At 46.9% G+C, this 20,500-nt stretch overlaps 1 protein-coding gene across 2 annotated transcripts in view; it reads right to left on the bottom strand.

The window, feature by feature from the left end:
• BANP (BTG3 associated nuclear protein) overlaps positions 1-20,172 on the bottom strand; it is a 173,448-nt gene extending 153,276 nt beyond the window's left edge. For both annotated transcript variants that reach the window (XM_068150802.1, XM_068150801.1), the window contains exons 1-3: positions 20,097-20,172; positions 3,500-3,644; positions 1,949-2,043 (exon numbers count right to left, since the gene is read on the bottom strand). In XM_068150802.1, the coding sequence (XP_068006903.1) occupies positions 1,949-2,043; positions 3,500-3,569 (165 nt within the window). In that variant the 5' untranslated portion in view covers positions 3,570-3,644; positions 20,097-20,172. The remainder of the gene's footprint in view (positions 1-1,948; positions 2,044-3,499; positions 3,645-20,096) is intronic.
• Between the last annotated feature and the right edge of the window lie 328 nt (positions 20,173-20,500).

The raw sequence follows: 20,500 nt of genomic DNA on the forward strand, positions 1-20,500 counted from the left end.
TAAGTGTTTCTCTTCAGCAACGTACACACAAGGAAGCTCCAGATAAAATGGGACTGCAGAACGAGTCTATAGGAACTAGCAGGGTGCCTGGTGACAAAAAACAGCCACATCCCAATCTGGGGACATCCAGGAGCGTTTCAGCAGTCTCAGATCCTTCCAGGTCTTTATTTAGAAGCCCAAAGCACCCAAGCCAAGCACATTTTCACCTAAGCACTTTGTTACTGTGATTTCATAAGCCACAAAACCCTCTCAAATGGCATGCCAAAAGCCTTTCACTTGATACAGGGGGGAAAAACAAAAGGACTATAAACCTGGGAACGCATCTTCCTGGAGACAGTTCAACAGGATTAGTATTTCTTTTGCTGCCCAAGCAGACAAATTCAGATGATTACAGTGGAAATTATATCAACACAAATAACCTCAGAGAGGATTAATGTCGCTCGCTGCAAGTTTTCTCCTGACAGCAAATCCAGAGGAGCAAATAAATAAAACCTGGGTTTTCTGAAGCAGTTTGGTTCAAAAGAAAGCATATTCCACCGGGCTTCCCGGGGGAAAACCAGGCCGTTCAAGGGCTCTGCTTTGCAAACAGCAACTGTGCCATCTTGTGGCCTCCCGTCACAATGTGCACACCAAATCGACCTGGTTTGCGGTGCTCTTGCCATACAAGGCTTCAATTTCCATGATCATTTCAGAAATGCAGAATTATGCATCAGAACTATATTACCTTAATGGCAGTAAAATATTACTCATGTACTTATGCTCCAAGACAATAAAAAATTACCCTAAAGCACCCTAGTGGGAAAAGCAAGGGAAGTTCTGCAGGCACAGAACAGCCTGAGCTACTGAGCCTGAATACAGTTTAATTGTGAGGAGAATGTTGTTAGCTTAAAACACCAACTTCAAACACACTGGAAGGGTCTATGAAATGTAAGACAAATCCATACTCAGCTTTATCTCTTAGGCCAAGGTTACTCACTGTAGCAAAACACTGTATCAAGGGGCATGTGTGAGTCACTGGAATTAATTCTGGTGACATAGAATTGTTTTGGTTGGAAAAGACCAAGTTCAACCATTATCCAACTCTTCAAAATTCTGGTGCTAAACCCTGTCCCTCAGCACCACATCCCTGCAGCATTTAAACACCTCCAGGGGTGGGCATCCAACCAGTGCCCTAGGAGCCCGTTCCAGGGCTGGAGAATCCTTTCAGCGAAGAATTCTGTTCTAATGTGCAACTTGAACCTCCCCTGGTGCAACTTGTGGCCATCTCCTGTTGTCCTATCACTTGATTGGGAGGGAGAAGAAAACAAACCTCACCTGGCTTCAACCTCCATTCAGAAAGGTGTAGGGAGGCTGAAGGGAGACCTTCTCTCATTCTCACGACTAAGCAACCCCACATCCCTCAGCTGCTCCTGACAAGACTTTCTCCAGACCCTTCACCATGCTTGTTGCCCTTCTCCAGCCCCTCAAATGTCTCTCTTGTAGTGAGGGCCCCAAAACTGAACACAGTACCCAAGCTATGGCCTCACCAGTGCCCAGTACAGGGGAACAATTCCTGGTCCTGCTGGTCACACCGTTGCTGATACAAGCCAGGATGCTGGGGGCCTTCTTGGCCACCTGGGCACATGCTGGCTCACGTACTGCTGGCTATCAATCAACACCCCAAAGTCTTTCTCTGCTGGGCAGTTTCCAGCCACTCTGCCTCAAGCCTGAGGTGCTGCAGGGGGCTGTTGTGACATTTTATGTAGCACACAAAATTCTTGCTACCAACTTCACAGCCAATACTTGTACCATGTACAAAAAAATGAACAACCATTTACAAGAAGGTTTTGAATCATTATACATCTTATTAGATATAAAGAGTTTATTTTACACTCTTTTACCATCTTTCCCTAAGAAAGCTGATTTAATTGGTGCTCCAAGTACACCCAGAAAAAGGCATTAGCACAACCTTAATAGAGGGATCCTGGCAGTTAATTTCGATACGCTGACGTTTCAGAGCAGGCTCTACGTCGTCATCTGTCACTTCATGATTCTCCAACACAGCTGCAAAGAAAAATAAGCATTGCCACAGTTCATAATGCAAGAAGACAAGGCTCAAATTAAAAATACATTAAATGGACAAAACAAAACCATGTAGAAGGTGTTTAATTAACCTATTTTATATGCTCTTTTACACTTACTTGGGTTTTTGCCTCAACACAGGGCAACAAATTGCTGCTGCTCCAAAATCATGGACCCAAATCTAAGACTGTTCCAAATGAACCATGGCTGTAACACTCCAGCCCTATCTTGCATTTTTGTCACTAGGAAGTAACCAGGAGGTAGCAGAGTTGCCTCATAAGCTGTTCTGCTCTGACAGATTCTCCAGGCTTCTGAACCCTGGTGTTTACACAAACCCATGAAGACACTGATGCAGTCCTGCACAAAGACAGAACTGCACCCACTACTCAGTGTAGTGGTGGGTTACCATTTCCCAGCACAGGTGAACAAAACCCTGCAAGCTTGCCAAATACTTGCACATGCAGACCTCCAGGTTCTAAGAGCCTGACATCTCAAGGTAAACATTTTAAAGGAAACAGAGCAAGAGAGATCTGGAAGGTGTGGCTGGTCACTCAAGAGGCAGAGGCCTGAGCAGCCTCATGGTCAGAGCACTGCCTGAGCTGGAACCAATTTGAAGTTTCTTTCCCAGGCTGAGAAAATGAGATTTAAGGGTGACCTTGTCATAGCTGACAATCCTGAACACCAAGTCTCCAGCTAGGCTAGGGCAGGTCCCAGCTTCTCTCCAACTCTTTGGGAATGTTTCTGAAGTAATGTTTTTGTTTTGCATCAGAAAAAAATGGGGGGTTGGTATGGTTTTGTTTTCCACAGCTGTGGTCACAGCTCTTTCAGTCACTTAGATGTACCAACAGCACAGGATCAATGCCTATAGCTGATCTTAGCACATTTTCCCTTGGTAGGTCAATTTCTAAGCATGAGACATCCCAGTATTTACTTTCAGAAAAGTCTTTCAGACAAGACACTTTCAGAAGTCTTGTTCAATTTGACTGTAATTTTGTTGTACCTAAAAAGAATTTTTAATGTTGTATAAAAGAAATTGTTTTACAACTAAAAGTGCTGGGTGAGAGCTCTTACTTGAGGAAAAGCCTGCAGCTTCTGTTTTGGTCTGGAGAAAAAAAGCAAACAGATTGCAGGACACTGTATGTCATCTAAAGTTTTCAGCACTAACCCCTGCATTAAGAAAGGCCCAGGTAATAAAGCCTATAAAAGAGAAGTAAAGCAAGAAAGGAATCTAATCTGAAGAGTACTGAAGACACACAAGTTAAGCTATTGAAAACCTAGCATGCAATCCTAAAAACCACCTCTCAGGGGGAAAAAAACAACCCAAAACCTGCAGCACTGCTTCCTATTTTTAAGAAAAGCTCAAGAGTGGTTTCATCCTTGTTAGTGGGGAATGCTACAAATGATCTTTCTGATGCCACCACCACCACACCTACCGTACCTGGGTGGTCTGGAGTCAAGTCTTCAACAGCGATCTGAACAACATCTGCCAAGTCGTGTTCTGACATCATTCAGAACCAGGCAGCAATCTCCAATCAAACACCACTGCAGCTCCCCAAGTCAGTAACTTCACAAGTCATGCAATCCTGAAAAACAGCAGTGAGAGCAATGTCAGTACAGATAACTTGGTGTATCAATACTGCCTTTGTTATTTCCTTCTGCCTCTATAAAAGGAGATGCAGTTCCTGATGGAAATGACCAAGCTACCAAGTGACTGTCCCAGTGGTATCAACTGCTACATCACTCAGCAGCCTCATCAACTGTGTCCAGTTCTGGGCCCCTCAGTTTAGGACGGATGTTGACTTGCTGGAACGAGTCCAGAGGAGGGCAATGAAGCTGGTAAGGGCTTTGGAACACAAGCCCTATGAGGAGAGGCTGAGGGAGCTGGGGTTGCTTAGCCTGGAGAAGAAGAGACTCAGGGGTGACCTTATTGCTCTCTACAACTACCTGAAGGGAAACTGTAGACAGGCGGAGGTTGGTCTCTTCTCCCAGACAACCAGCACCAGAACAAGAGGACACAGTCTCAGGCTGCGCCAGGAGAGGTTTAGGCTGGAGGTTAGGAAATTCTATACAGAGAGAGTGATTGCCCATTGGAATGGGCTGCCTGGGGAGGTGGTGGAGTCACCATCACTGGAGGTGTTCAGGAGGAGACTTGATGGGGTGCTTGGTGCCATGGGTTAGTTGTTTAGGTGGGTTGGATTGGTTGATGGGTTGGACACAATCTTGAAGGTCTCTTCCAACCTGGTCTATCCTATCCTATCCTATCCAAGAGTAAAGTACTGAACTATTTGCAAGACTTCTGAGTAAACCTTTCAGTACTAGGACTGAGACAAGAGCTCAAGCTTCCCTTGCTGAGCCACCATTTTGTATTTTCCCAATGGATACAGAGAGCATTTAGTTCCAGAGATTGGGCAGCTCATCGGCACAAAGTAATCTGGTTTGTTGGTTTGGGATTTTTCTCCCCCCAGTTTGATATTTTTGGTTTAGAAGTTTTAAGAGCATATGAGACCATTCCTAATTTGCAGGGGTTTCATTTACACATTATTGCATAGCTCTTGGAACTGATCAGAGTTCAGTATTTAGTCTTGCTGTCACAACAGCACATGAAGCTCCCAAGCCACATCACATTCTGTACAGATGTCTGCACACAAGATCCTCACATGCCTGAAACTTACCAGGCCCCTCTAACCTTCATAAACATTCAGTGGGAACAGGGAGCTGCCTCATACCTAATTACAGCTAGATTTTAAGCAAAACCTATGTTTTTTTTCCTCAGCTATGACACTTGCTGAGTTTTTCCTACAGCTCAGTTCTGATCAGCTCTTCTCAGAATATGCTCCTGATTTTCAAAGCCAAACTATTTCTCAGCTCTGCTGCCTTGGAATTCTCCACCAAGGTTATTTGTGTTTTAAGAATGTTCTCAAGTCTGTACAACTGAATTAAAACCACTCCTATCTGTGCTTTCCCACAGGTTACCAAGGGAGGCACAATGAACACTAAGAGATGAGCTGGTGCTGTCCTTTTTAACCTGAAGCAAAATGCACTAGGGAGAGAACTTGAGTTTTACTGGTGGGAATGGTAATTCCCCCTTGCACACTGACACCAAACCAGATCCAGCCATGCATAAAGATTTTCCTCTTCCACTTGAGCACAGGAAAGCCATTAGGCCAGACAGGTGGAGTTTGAAGACAGCAACACAACCTACAGAAGAATTTGGGAGTGGTCACTGTAGAAGTCCACCTCTAAAGCAGGTCTCCCTACGCATCGAACTTGTTTACTCAAAATACCAGCACTGCCAACACTGAGTCATGTGAAATTCTGAGCCTGGTGAAAAACTGTTGGGACAGCACAAGACTGTGGCCACAGGCCCAAAAAAAAAAGCCCTGGCCATAGATTAGTGCAGATGGATGCCATTTTGGCACACTGTGTTTGCCATTTCTGAGAAATCCTGGCCACCAGCCAGGCTGAACATAACAAACCAGCTGTGCTACGGTGACAGTTGCACAGCGTTATGGACTGCTAGCGAGCTTAAGAACCCTGCCCTTACCTTGAAGGAAGAGATCCCCCACTCCAAACACTATAAAGGGCAATTTAGAGCAAAACCCAGCTTTTAAAGCTTGGTCTATTTACACAGTTCAGGATTTCACCAACACTTCACGTGCTGCATTTAAACCAGTTATAGCTACGAACAGAACAGAATAGAACAGGAATAGAACAGGACAGAATAGGACAGAACAGAACCTATGAATCATCTACATGGTTGAATATTTTATAGAATCATGGAATGCTTTGGATTGGAAGGGACCTCAAAGATCATCTAGTTCCAACCCCCCTGACATGGACCAGGATACTACTAGACCAGGCTGCTCAAGGCCTTGTCCAGCCTGGCTTTGATCACTTTCAAGGCTTGGAACCTCCAGAGTTTTCCCTGGGCAACCTGTTTCAGTGCCTCACCACCCCCATGGGGAAGAATTTCTTCCTAATGTCTAAATCCAGCTGCTTCCAGTTTGAAGCCATTATCCTTCATCCTGTCACTCCATGCCTGTGTGAAAAGTCCCTCTCCAGCTCTCCTGTAGCCCCCTTCAAGTATGGGAAGGCTGCTCCAGGGTCTCCCTGGAGCCTTCTCTTGCAGGGGAGCACAACCCCAGCTCTCTCAGTCTGTCTTCACTGGACAGGTGCTCCAGCCCTCTGGTCATCTTCATAGCCTCCTTTGGACCCACTTTAACTCGTCATAAACCATTTTGCAATGTCTTTGTTCGAATCCCCTGTGATACTTCACGTGATGCACGTATTTAGCCCTCCAAAAGTCATTATAAAACACATCCCTGAGATTAATTAAACCCTTCTTCAGCATGAGCAAAGTTCAGCTCACATTTCTTACATCTGTTTTCCCCCTCACAGCAGAGAAGAACCAAAATGTGCTGTCACAGAGTCCCCAAACAAGGGCAGAAGAACCAAACTATGACTGGCAGGACAGCTACTGCACAGCCCCAGCACTGTGTCCTCTCTGCATTAGTATTTATTTCCATTTCAGCCACTTTTATGACAATTTCAGTAAGTCAGACACAGCTCACAGGCAATTGGCCAACATGCTGACTGAACACATTTTTGCCTTCTCAACAGGCAGAACAAAATAGACTTCTGCTGTCACCAGCTGCAGAGAGCTCCTGTATCACAACAGAAAGGGAAAACAAAGACATTAGTAGCCCTTGATGTGTGGGTTTAGAAGGCAAGGCCCAAGAAAGCTGCACTAGGTGCTGCAATCACAGCAGCCATCACAACTTGAGCGAGACACCCCTCTTCCAAAGTCAGAATTTCAGTTTATGACAGGAAATTTTAGCAGTGGTCTGACCCTGCTTTCAGAACCGAGGGTAAAGCCCTGATAAAATTTAACAGGATTAGAGTTGGAGTCAGATTAGTTTATCAGCTTTAAAAAGCCTCAGTCAACAAATTCAGAATAACTTGGCCAATCTAATTTCCACATATTTTACTGAGGGAAGGATTTTCCAGCACTTCCTCAGGTTAAAAACTCCTTTTTTTCCTTGACATTTGCTGCATGTTCCCAGCCTTCTTTCCTTTCCTTCCTTGCTTTCTCCTGGCTGCAGTTCTAGTCTGCATCAATTCTAAATTAAGAATGTGTACCTTGGCATTCAGAAGCCAATGCTGAAATACTACCTGGAACAAAGAGTGAGCTAGGAGAAATAGTAACAGAAAGCCAGGAAGTGGAGGATAAACCACAACAGGAGCATGAAATGCTCCCTCTTCTTCTCTCTCAACCAGCATGTGGAAGCTGGATGAATAGAGCAATATTTCATAGTCAATTCACCATTATCTGAGGGAAGGGGATAGAAAGGCAGCTTACACTGGTAAATGGAAAATGGCTCATTAGCACATCCACTACAGGAGGCCTTGGCCAGCCAAACTCAAACTGACTCCAGCTGAGTTATTTAGGTGGATCCACACAGCACACATCACTTATCCTGGAGGGCTTTTCTAGGGGTTGGAAGAGGCTGCTTCACCTCTCACCCACTGTAGAATTGAAAACAGGTTGCAGTGTGTATCAGAGGGATTTCTTCCTGCTTTCATTCCCATTGCAGCCTTGGGTACCTGCAAATATCAAAGGACTCTAACCCTTCAGACCTGTTACCTGAAGTAGCAAGCTGCTAGTCTGTTCTCCCAAGGAGCAAGTGACAAGAGGAAAAAGCCTCAAATTGTGCCAGGGGAGGTTTATGTCAGACCTGAGGAACAATTTCTTCCCCAAAAGGGTTGTCAAGCCTTGGAACAGGCTGGCCAGAGAAGTGCTGAAGTCCCCATACCAGAAGGGATTTATAGATGTGGTCCTTAGGGATATGGCTTACTAGCAGACTTGGTAGTGTTGGGTTAGTGGTTGAACTTGATCTTAAAGGTCTTTTCCAGGCAAAATGATTCTACAATTCTCTGCAGTCAGTTCCTAGATCAGCTCCTTCACTGTCCACCTCTCCCCCAAGCCAGATCAGACATGGCTTTTTCTCAATCTTTCTACAACAAACCCAGCAGAAAGCCAATTGTGTTATATAAAGCAGCACAAACTGAAAAGTGTCTGATGTTTCCATCACAGTAATGGGAATAATCACACACAGCAAACACACTGCACTGGGTCTTTCTTAACCTCCCCAAAAACCGGTCCCAAGCTTCCAAGACAGAACAAGCACCAGCAAGGATTAACCTAACTAAATCTTCTGATAATAAATCCAGGCTATGTGATCAGCCATCAAAGCTTCAAAATATTCATTTCCCCATTTCTGTATTATCCAAATAAAGACAAACCCTGCTCCCTCTTCTTGGCTTTTCATATCACAGTACAGTCACAGTATCACTAAGGTTGGAAGAGACCTCAAAGATCATCGAGTCCAACCTGTCACCACAGACCTCATGACTACTAAACCATGGCACCAAGTGCCATGTCCAGTCCCCTCTTGAACACCTCCAGGGATGCTGACTCCACCACCTCCCTGGGCAGCACATACCAATGATTAATGACTCTCTCACTCAAGAACTTTCTCCTCACCTCCAGCCTAAACTTCCCCTGGTGCAGCTTGAGACTGTGTCCTCTTGTTCTGGTGCTGGTTGCTAGAGAGAAGAGACCAACCCCTTCCTGGCCACAACCACCTTTCAGGTAGTTGTAGAGAGCAATGAGGTCACCCCTGAGCCTCCTCTTCTCCAGGCTAAACAACCCCAGCTCCCTCAGCCTCTCCTCACAGGGCTGTGCTCAAGGCCTCTCCACAGCCTTGTTGCCCTTCTCTGGACACATTCAAGTGTCTCGATGTCCTTCTTAAACTGAGGAGCCCAGAACTGGACACAGGACTCAAGGTGTGGCCTAACCGATGCAGAGTCCAGGGGCACAATGACTTCCCTGCTCCTGCTGGCCACACTATTCCTAATGCAGGCCAGGATGCCATTGGCCTTCTTGGCCACCACTGCTGGCTCATGTTTAGGTGGCTGTCAATCAGCACCCCCAGGTCCCTCTCTGTTTGGGAGCTCTCCAGCCACTCTGACCCCAGCCTGTAGCTCTGCATGGGGTTGCTGTGGCCAAAGTGCAGCCCCTGGCACTTGGACTTGTTGAATGCCATCCCATTGGACTCTGCCCATCTGTCCAGTCGGTTGAGGTCCCTCTGCAGAGCCCTTCTGCCCTCTAACTGACCAACATCTGCTCCCAACTTGGTGTCATCTGCAAACTTGCTGATGACTGACTCAACCCCCTCATCCAGATCATCAATGAAGATGTTAAAGAGGATGGGGCCCAGCACCGATCCCTGGGGGACGCCACTGGTGCCTGGCCACCAGCTGGATGTGGCACCATTCACCACCACTCTCTGGGCTCAGCCCTCCAGCCAGTTCCTAACCCAGCACAGAGCCAGAGAGGGAAGCAAAAAGCCTAGAGTCATTCCCAGGGACATGCAGAAAAACTAATCAGAGACCAATTAAAGGTATCAATTTCAGCAGATTAGATAAAGGGGCACTCACTATCTCTGCCAATACTCTTATTCAGCACTGATACACTTAACACAGAATTAAAGTAGCCTTTAATGAAGCAAATTCATATTTGTAAGCAACTCCATTAAATTCACCTGCATCCCAGATTGGGTTTTTTTCCACACATTTAATGCAACTTAATTCCTCTATTCTACAAGAAGGATTCAGAGTAATTCTTCTGAGCAATCCCTCATGACCAAACCTTACTTAAGCATCTGATGGCTTTGTGAGGTCACAGGGCACCATTCCAAGGTGTCGAATCAAACAACACCCAAAGCCTTGTTAACATGTAAAACCATGCAGAAGAGAGAATCTCTCTTTTGCTTAATTAGGCAGGGTGAATGCTATGCTGTGAAAAACACTTTCCAAAGCTCTAAGTCTACTTGGGAGTGTGTAACTGAAATTGCATTATTTGAGCAGCTAACCAAAGCCCTGGCTAATACCTCTCAGTGCTATGGGCAAATGAAAAATCTTCTCTCTTCTTTTGACTTGCTACAACAACAACAAAGTGTGGAAAAAAGCTGACCAGTGGTGGTTTTACTTTGCCCAACATAAAAAAAATCCCCTTTAAGCCACAGAATTCCAGAATCCCAGCATGGTGGGGCTGGAAAGGACTTCTGGGGATCATCTAGCCCACCCCCTCCCTGCTAAAGCAGAGTCACCCACAGCAGGCTGAGCAGGATCACAATGTCCAGGCAGGTTTTAGATTGTTCCACAGGAGGCTCCACAAGCTCTCTGGGTAGCCTGCTTCAGGGCTCCAGCACCCTCACAGCAAAGAAGTTTCTCCTCATCTTCAGATGTAACCTCCTGGGTTCCAGTTTGTGCCTGTTGCCCATTGTCCTGTCACTGGGCACCCCTGAGAAGAGTCTGGCCCCATCCTCTTGCCTCCGGCCCTTTAGCTCTTGCTGAGCACTGAGAAGATCCCCCCTCAGGCTGCTCTTCTCCAGGCTAACCAGCCCCAGATCTCTCAGCCTTTCCTCCTCACAGAGATGCTCCAGTTCCCTCAGCAGCTTTGTGGCTTGTACTGGACTCTCTCCAGTAGTTCCCTGTCTCTCCTAATGAATTAAGGCCAGTTTTCAAGTGTGTCATTTCTTCTACAAAGACATACTCTTCTCTATACAACCACTATGTGTCTATCAGGCCATTTTTCTCAGCCTAATCTCTACCATGGATGGGACAAACAAAGGTCCTTATCTTGCAAACAGCTATGATTTGCTGACACACAGAAGTTTTCCGAAGCAGCAAACCAGCCAGACTACAAAGGCAAGCCTAGTGATAAGAAAGGATTTGATAAGGGCATGCAAGTGTCTTAATCCTCTGTGAGGACAACTTTGTGCCCAAGTAAAATGACCTTATGCTGTAAAGGGATTAGAGTATAAAGATCATCCACCCTCTGAAAGTGAAGATCCATAGAGGACATAATACTCATTAACTCCACTGCTGTAGTTAAGTCACTTCAACTTCCCCGAGTTCTTGTCCCTTCAGGGACACAGCCCAGATGGGCCACTGAGCTTTAAGTCTCTGTGCAAAGAATAAATCCACACTAAGAACGCCTTTGTGCAGCTCAGTTAAATCCACTCTGCAAGAAATTATGCAAAACCAGCAAAAAGGCACTCCAAGTACAAACCAGACTTTTTCACTTGATAATTTTAATGCAGAACAAGCAGTGTGCTCAGGTTAGAGCCCTGGCAGCACATCTCCTGCCCTGGAAGACTGTTGTGTCTTCACAGAAATAGTCTCCACCAGTAGTCTCATGGGAGGAGCTGGGAAATGGAATAGGAAATGGAATAGGAATAGGAAAAGGACAGACTAGGACAGACTAGACAAGAACAGGTTGGAAAAGACCTTCAAGATCATCAAGTCCAACCTATCACCACAGACCTCATGACTAGACCATAGCACCAAGTACCCCATCCAGTCAGCTCTTAAACACCTCCAGTGATGGTGACTGGGCAGCACACTCCAATGGCCAGTCTCTCTTTCTATGAAGAACTTCTTCCTAAGATCCAGCCTAGACCTCCCCTGGTGCAGCTTGAGACTGTGTCCTCTTCTTCTGGTGCTGGGTGCCTGGGAGAAGAGACCAACCCCCACCTGGCTACAACCTCCCTTCAGGTAGTTGTAGACAGCATGAAGGTCTCCCCTGAGCCTCCTCTTCTCCAGGCTAAGCAACCCCAGCTCCCTCAGCCTCTCCTCACAGGGCTGTGCTCCAGACCCCTCCCCAGCTTTGTTGCCCTTCTCTGGACACCTTCCAGCAAGTCAACATCTTTCCTAAACTGAGGGGCCCAGAACTGGACACAGGACTCAAGGTGTGGCCTAAATGTTTGCATTGTTTGATAGCTGAAGTCATACACAGCTATTGCAAGGTTCTGAAGCTGATGATGCTCTTTCAGTCTTGCTCTGTGACTTGTACCATTTTTATAACCCCAAAGTTTGGCTTTTTTGTCTAGATCAAGTCACTTCAACTGGCAGCTGGAACAGAGCCTTCCTACATGGATTCATAATTCCCCCAAAAAACCCATAGTGCCAATATCAATGCACTGGAACAGATGAGGAATGACATAAGAAAAGGCAGCAATTAAGAGCATGCAGGGTAAGTGCACTGTAAATACAAGAGCTACCAGCCTCCCTTGTGCTCTAGCTCCCAGATCAGAGAATGGTCTGGGTTGGAAGGGATCTCCAAAAGTCATCTTGTCAAACCCCCTCTGCAGTATGCAGGGACATGCCCTACTAGATCAGGTTGCCCAGAGCCCCGTCAAGCCTCACCTTGATACAAAGATGGCTCAGTTGGTAGCACATAAGACCCTTAATGGGAAGGGCATGAGTTCAAGCCTGCAGTGGGCAGTAGTGTCTTCCCTACTCTAGTGGTGAGGTCTGTGGTGACAGGTTGGACTCGATGATCTTTGAGGTCCCTTCCAACCTTAGGAATACTGAATATACTGAATAGTACTTGAGTATAGAATCAGCCAGGGTTGGAAGGGACCACAAGGATCATCTAGTTCCAACCCCCCTGCCATGGGCAGGGACACCCCACACTAGATCAGGCTGCCCAGAGCCTCATCCAGCCTGGTCTTAAACACCTCCAGGGATAGGGCCTCAACCACCTCCCTGGACAACCCATTCCAGGGCTTCACCACTTTCATGGGGAAGAACTTCCAGGGACTATCTCCAGGGACAGGGCAACACATCGCAGTCTATCAGAATATGAAGTGGAAAATCATATTCAGGGGAGGATGAGGAAAGAGGAGGTCTGAATGTGCACTTCTTTATTACCATTACAAAGGGGAATCACAGAATCACCTTGGTTGGGGGTGGAAGGGGGGGGAAACTACAAACTTTGAGATGACCAAGTCCAACCATTCTCTAACTCTGCCAAAGCTGGTACTAAACCATGTGGCTCAGCACCACATCTCTGCCTCTTCTAAACATCTCCAGGGATGAGGATTTAACCACCTCCCTGGGGAGCCTGCTCCAGTGTTTGACAGCAACACTGAATATTCTAATGATTCTCAGCAGCTGTTTAGCTGTCACCTTTACTCTCCATCTACCTTAAAAGGCAAGTAAACACGTGGTGTTTAAATCAGTTTCACTGTAAAGCTACACAGGCATGTCAGTGTAACCATTTAGACAATTAGTGTAATAGCACACAGACATCGTTGGTTCAGGCAAAGATCAGGGAAAAGACTTTATCCTCCCAAAACATGACAGGAACGTTCCTTATCTGTGGAATCACAGACAGCAGCCATAACATTCTGGAGACAGAGCTAGAAAATAACCATCACTCACAGAGATGCTAAGCTGATGGGACTCCAGTACAAGCCCTTAAAATACAGAGAGCAACAGGGGGGGAAAAAAAGGAAACAGCTGCTCCAAGAATCAAGAAACTCAATATTTCCTTGAAGTACAGAACGTTGCAGGGAGGCAGAGATCCTCAAGTAACAGCTACAAAAGCTCACATTAGCAGTATTGTTTTATTGGTTTGCTTCTAGAAGCATTCTCCCTTCTTGTGTTTTTGTTTTGGTTCGGTTTGGTTTTGCATTCCACCTGGTACAAGCCACTGTTTTGCTTGGATGTCTTTTTCTGCGTCTTCCAACTCGCTGCCATTGGCCACAATCCCAACACAACGCACAACAAACTGAACCAGAAATACCACTGTCCTGCTTTCCAGGACACCTTCTGGCTCAAGCAACCACAGCCCTGAGTCTGTGGCCACACACACCAGCAACTCCAGCACGAAGCCTCTGTGGACCTTGTCTAAACACCGTCGGTGCTGCAACGTGCCAACGCCCTCTCTGCCACATCTTTGCAATGAATATTCCCCGATGAGCTCTGGAAGCTATGTTAACACCTCTTACAACCACCTTTTAGGTGCTCAAATGTGCAAAAAAGTCTGAGTTTAATTTTATAGACACATAAACCCCCTTGAACTTAACAAGGCTGCCCATATGGAGTGGATATACCTAAGTGTTTGCAGCTGCAGGGCCTTATGGCAGAGGTCAGCTTCTGCATCCTGGTATCATTATTCAGCACACAGGTCGGCAGTGCTGGGCACAATTTGTACCTGTGGCTGAAAACACAGCAAGCACGAAAGAAAAGCTGTCTAGATGGCATGCAGAACCAGATGTAGCCAGGCTGCCTTATTGTTTTCATCCACAAGATGGGGAATTGCTATTGATGACAGCTCCAAAGAACCCAGAAGTACTTAAATGCAAAGAGCAAACTTCCAGGATTAGTTTCATATTACGTGCATAGAAACATCTCCAAGCTGGAAGAACTTAGACCCATGAGTTGAGATAGGTAGTCCAGATGCCCTCTGAACCCTGGGTAACTGTACCTTCATTTGAAGTTAGAAATTACTTGTTTGGAGGGGTTTAACTATAACCTCAATCTGTTTTTCTGTGACTTTTCTTCTGTTGTAGGAAACTCGAGCCACTGCGTGGCACAATCAGTCACAGTATAGTCACAGTATCACTAAGGTTGGAAGAGACCTCATTGTTTGGGGTGGATCTGAGATCTTCATACACCTCTTCTTTTTTTTTTTCCACAGAACCCCAGCATGGTGAGGGTTGGAAGGGACCTCTGGAGATCAAGTCCAACCCCCCCTGTTAAATCGAGGTCACCCACGGCAGGTTGCCCAGGATCACAGTGTCCAGGTGGGTTTGGAATCTCTCCAGAGAAGGAAACTCTACAACCTCTCTGGGCAGCCTGCTCCAGAAAGCTCAAAAAACTCCCAAACATCCTGCAGACACTGGGAAAGGATGGACCTTTGGTGAGATTATCAGCACAATTTGAATGCTCTCAGAGTGTACCCCAGGTAATGGAGGCAGCTGCACAACATCAGATTCAAACCATAGCTTAAAACATCACACCTAACTTGCTCTGGCTATGTCTTCACAGAGAGATGGTTGTATCCCATGACCTTTCTACACCAGAATCTATTCTGAAGAAGGACATGGAATTGCTAGGAGGCCATGAAGATGATCCAAGGGCTGGAGTACCTCTGCTGTGAGGACAGGCTGACAGAATTGGGGTTGCTCAGCCTGGAGAAGCGAAGGCTCCAGGGAGACCTTCTTGTGACCTCTCAGTATGTGACAGGGGAGTCCAGCATAGCTGGAGAGGGACTTGTTACAAAGACAGGCAAATCCAATCCAGGTAAGACTGCTGTCTCAAGGATCCATAAACTGCATCTTGCTTTACTAACTCTGACAGAGCAAATATTGCCTCACTCCACAGCCCAAACACTGCAATTCAGGTAAACACAAAATGGGTTACTTCTAAATACCTTGCTAAAACATGTATGACAATTGGGGAGGAAGGGAAGGGAAGTTTCTTCTTTATTAGAAATCATCAAAAATATGGGCAACCCCCAAAAAAATCCATAACACAATCTCATATTTTCTAAGGAAAACACATTAAAAGGGTCAGCAATTACTTATCTACATTATGGCAGACAGAAGTGGACTTTTTGCTTAATGATAGTCAACTCTTCACTTTCATAAGCATCAGATTAAGGCTGGAGAACATTATTTCTTCTCAGGAGTTACAGAGATCACTGAATTCAGCCCACATTTCAAACTGAAATCCCAGCAGGAGGCAGCTATCAGTGGGTACATCTTTGACCCAACTCAAAACTGGCTGTCACAGACCTGGCTGAGTTTAACAACATCCATAACTTTACTAAGGAAAGAAACTTCTCTACTTAAAAGCAAGCAAAAGATCATTTAGAAACTGTAGTTTGTGTAGGAAAGTGCTTGCAGGTGTTTCTGGAAGCAGACCCACTGCAGAAATGACCTTTCACTACATGAGTACCAGTAACCAAGCCCTGCACACGGGAGCTGTACTCCTGCACAGGCTGGGAAACATGAGCAGAGCTCCAACGTCACACTGGCATCACACGGCCAACACCACGCGACACGAGACAGCGCCTCAGCCATGAAAATGCCCCTCAGTGAAATTCCAACCAGAAAAGACTGCTGAGGAAAACATCTTGCCCCACACTGGTCTGCAACAACAGCACTGCTGAGAAGCCACTTCCCTCTGGCTCAACTATTCTACACCCAAAGCTGCTGCTCCCTTCATCCCCAAGATACTGTGTGCATGGCATGGGGTGCTGCCCCACAACTATCCAAGTCCATCATTTATCAGGGACCCCACGCCCCCTTAGAGCAGAATGTTTTCCTCTGACCCTCATACTCCTTCCCCACGTTAAAATGAGCTCTTCAACAAAAGCAAACAGTAAATACAGAGGCAGGATGTGGGAATAAGCCCCTACAGCTGACCCTGACCTCCTTCCGCATGCTCTGTAGGACCCTTGGCACACAGGTTATTCACTGGCAGGAGGGATTAAGACCTTCTAATACCATAACTTCCCTGTTTAACTGCCTCTTCACAGAAAAGAGGCTTTGCTCTTATCATTTAGAGGCTTTACTGTGAAAAGTTGGTCAGCTTGAAGACAGCCAGCCAGCCTGGGACCCATATGCACTGTGACAAGCTGCTGGTTGAAGCTCATGGGAAATTTGTGCAAAATGCTTCATTCTTTGTGTGTTCAGCTCACCTAAAACAGAATCTTTGACTGTAAAAGCAAGTAACACCTTTTTCTTTAATCATTTCCTATACTTCCTAGTATGTGCACTGCTACTCTTCTATATGCTGGAAAAAATCTTCTCATCTAGCAGTTCCTGGGGGGGACAAGAACAAGCCTCAATGCTGGCACAGGCTTCTACTATCAAAAGGCATGATGGCCAAAATAAAACACACCACAAGCAGTCTGCTTATCAAAAGTCTCCAGACAGACTTGCCACCTGTAGCTATCTGGAGGAAGAAAACATTCAAGCTGATGAAACAGACCTTAGCACTGTTTCAAAACACAGGGAGAGCATCACTGGTTTTAAATCCTGACCCAAAACACTTAGGAAAACAAACTGAAGAACATCAGTTCAGCAGAACACACAGCAAGCAGTTCTTCACATTCCAAAACGCTTTCACTAGCGCAGACTGATCCTGGTTTGTCCTTCCCTCTCCCTCCATTAAGTCACTCCAGCTTCAGATTTGCAAGGCTATACACTCACAGGCTATTAAACAGAGGTGTGCCCAAGGAGCAGGGAAGGAAGGAAAGGGTGTTTAACGTTACAGTTGCTATGAATTCGCTCCTTGGGTAGGAGATGCACATTCTTCCCCCCCCCAAAGATACAGGTGCTCCAATTTTCAGAGAATTGGAATTTTTCCTGTAAGGGCTGTTAAGTCCAGGGTTGGCAAACAGAGAGAAAGATCAAATAATTTTGTTCAACAGCCAGCATCACAAATTGTTTTATTTGAAGTCCCACATGCAGAGGATTTTAGGAAGCTAATCCTTTTGTGCACTTCACATGCAGTCTATTGAGTGGTAGGAAAAAAATATGAGTGCTTAATAGCAGCTTTAAAACCTAGACCTGCAAGAAAACAAGTGCTGGGTGTCACTTTAGAGATATTTTATTATTTCTTTTTACTTGGCAATTAAGAGAGCATTCAGCCTTTTAATGAGTATGTTAAAAACAAATGAAAAGAGCACAAGACTACTTCAGCAGTTAACTACTCACACTTCAAGCTAATCAAACCGGTGACAACAATTTTATTGGTGAAATGTCAAGTACAGAGACATTGTGTTGCTCCCATTCTACTCATCAGCTTTGCTTTGCCTCCTCCTGCAGCAGCTCTTGCTATTCTGCTCAAATCACAGGTTTCTGTAGATCTCTGGGACAACAGCTGCTGTGCCAAACCACCCATCTCCTCCTCTCAAAACGAATGTACTGAGAGTCTTGCGCTTCCTAAAGAGCATCACAGCAACTTCCAGGCATTCTTCAATGAAAAGTAGGAAGGCACTCAAGTTCTGACAACACATGTTCTTCCTGCACAAGGGATGCTTCACAAGTGTAGGGAAGAGCCCAAAGTCAAGAGCAGAGACAGTCTCAAGTCCTTGCACGTGTGAGCATGTTACTGTCATTACCACGGGCAGGAATCCCTCACCGAAGCACCACTCCCTGCAAAACCAAGGTGAACCCATGCATAGCTCTTTTGGTTGGATGGAGCTATGACTAGCAGCTCACCTATCTTCACCTAATCAGTCAAAAAAAAAAGTAGAGAAAAATGATGTTGCACTCTGCTAAAACAGCACAGGCAGGAAACCAGCCTTTCACAAACATCTTTAGCAGAGCAGGTGCTGATGGAAGCCTTTCAACTACGAGCACTGATAATCATCACTCCCTCTTTTTACTACCCTACCTTAATGTTATTACTCTATTACTCCAAAAGCTATTAATCAATTACTCCTTTGGAAGAGCCTAAAAACGTAAAACCTGTGCTGTAATTACACAGCAACTTAAACACAGCTGGATAATGAAGGCAGCAAGGCCAGCTACTGTTATTGTAAAACAGATGATGAATTACACAACAGAAGGAAAAAAAGGTACTAAGTGTTTTCCTCCTCTGAAGGAGATGGAAGCTTTCCCAAGTCCAAACATAAATCTTTTTCCTCTCTTCAATACACCAACTCGTTTTTCTTCAGAACATCATTCCATGTATTAGGGAAAGCTGAACCTCTGCCAAGATGTAATGTAGAAAACAAGGGTTTCAGAAACAAACTCTTGTGATTCTGGTTGATTCCTACAGACATCCATTTTCAGCACATTTAATGACTTCTAACAGAGGAAATCCACTGCTTCAAGAGAAATTACTAAGACCAAGACATCTTTGTGGGTTTTTTTTTTGTGCTGTTTTAAGATCTTCTGGAGTACTCCCAAACCCTGCAAGTTTGGTTTCATCAAGGCCTGCCATCAACAGGGTACTACACCTAAGGTAAATTTCACACAAGAGGGTAAAAAAGGAGCAAAAATCAAAGTGGTTCCAACCTATCACTTTGGAACTGTCTGAAAGCTGCTTCCATCGAAGGGACCACTCAGTTGCTAATACTCCTCTGCATTTGTTTACTGAAAAAAAACCCCTTCCCTTGAGAGCACTAAAAATAAACTGATGCATAAACTATATGTCCCGTGGCAGGCTAAAAAGGCTATATTTGGTTAAGCACACAACTTCCCACCGTACGAGGATTTAAAATATAGATCGTTAAAAAAGCAACCCTTGGAATTGCAAATAAGGGGAAAAGGGATGACCCGGTGTGTTGTCAAAGAGATCACCAATATGAGGAGCTGGAAAATACCTACTTCCAGCATGGATGTGAAAAACCGTTCCTCTGACTAAATGACCAGACGAGCAAAACATCACCCCAGGAGACTATTTTTCACCCCTCCTCCCCCTGCACTAGCAGGCATGTGAAAGCAGACCCTTTCCATTGCTGCTACCTGCAAGCAGCGGAGAGAAAAGGAAGAGGCAGTACCAATGTCACCAGGCATTTACACTCTCCTACGACAGGGAGGGAGGGAGGAGTGCACTCAAAGGGAAGAGGGATCTCTTCCTCCCCAAAATCCTGCCTGCAGTGCAGCGTGTGCGCGACCCGAAAGGAGGGAAGGCTCCAACCTGCCCCCTCCTTCCAATCGAGCAAACACAAGCCTCGGGGAGCTGGAGAGGGCACGGTCTTCGGGGACACTGCCGGGGAAGGGACACAGCAGCCCCTCCGCCTCCAAAGCCGCCCGGCCCGCAGGGATGACCAGCGGTCCCCTGCAGACAAGGGGCCAGCAGCACCGAGAAGCCCCGGCAAGGGGCTGACAGCACCCCCCCGGGCCTGAGCGCGGAGGAGACAGGCGGGGAGCCGGGCGAGAAGGCGCAGCCCCCCGCGGAGGGCCCAGCTCCGGCGTCCCGCGGCGGGAGGAGGCGAGTCCCCGGTCGCCCCCATCCCGCCGGCCCGGCCGGGTGAGGGGGCGGGGGCCCGCGGCCCCCCCTCCGCCTCGGTCCCTCCCCGGAGCCGCCGCCTGTCGGGCCGGGGTGCTCGGACAGCGCTGTGAGCAGCAGGAAGGCTGTGAGGGCCGGAGCTACACGCCCGGCGCCAGGCCCCCCGGGAGCTCAGCCCCAGCCGTCCGGCCGCGGGGCGCCGCGGTTACCGTGTGCGGTGCCGAATTCTCGTGGTGTTTGTCGAGCGGCTGCGATAATGGCGTCCTTCCTCGCGAGAGATCTCCTTCTCCCCAGCGCGCAGGCGCCGCCGCGCTGCGCCCATCGGCCCCCGCCCACCCCGGCTGCCCGCGCAGGCGCAGTGCGCAGGCGGCCCCGCTGCCGCCCTTCACCGCCGCGCCGCAGGGACAGACTACAATTCCCAGAGGGCAGCGCGCCGCCACTACGTGCCCGCCCCCGCCGAGCACGCCGGGACCTGTAGTACCTGCGTCTGGAACGACGCATGCCGGGAATTGTAGTCTGCACCTCGAGCAGCAACCCCGCACACACCCAGCATAGCCATCGACATCCGCACAACGTCTCTCGTCTCTCCCCTCATCACCCTGTAGCGCACCCC

The sequence above is a fragment of the Melanerpes formicivorus genome, unplaced genomic scaffold, assembly GCF_026170545.1.
Source record: "Melanerpes formicivorus ecotype bairdi unplaced genomic scaffold, bMelFor1.0.p_v2 SCAF_20, whole genome shotgun sequence".
Taxonomy (NCBI): domain Eukaryota; kingdom Metazoa; phylum Chordata; class Aves; order Piciformes; family Picidae; genus Melanerpes; species Melanerpes formicivorus.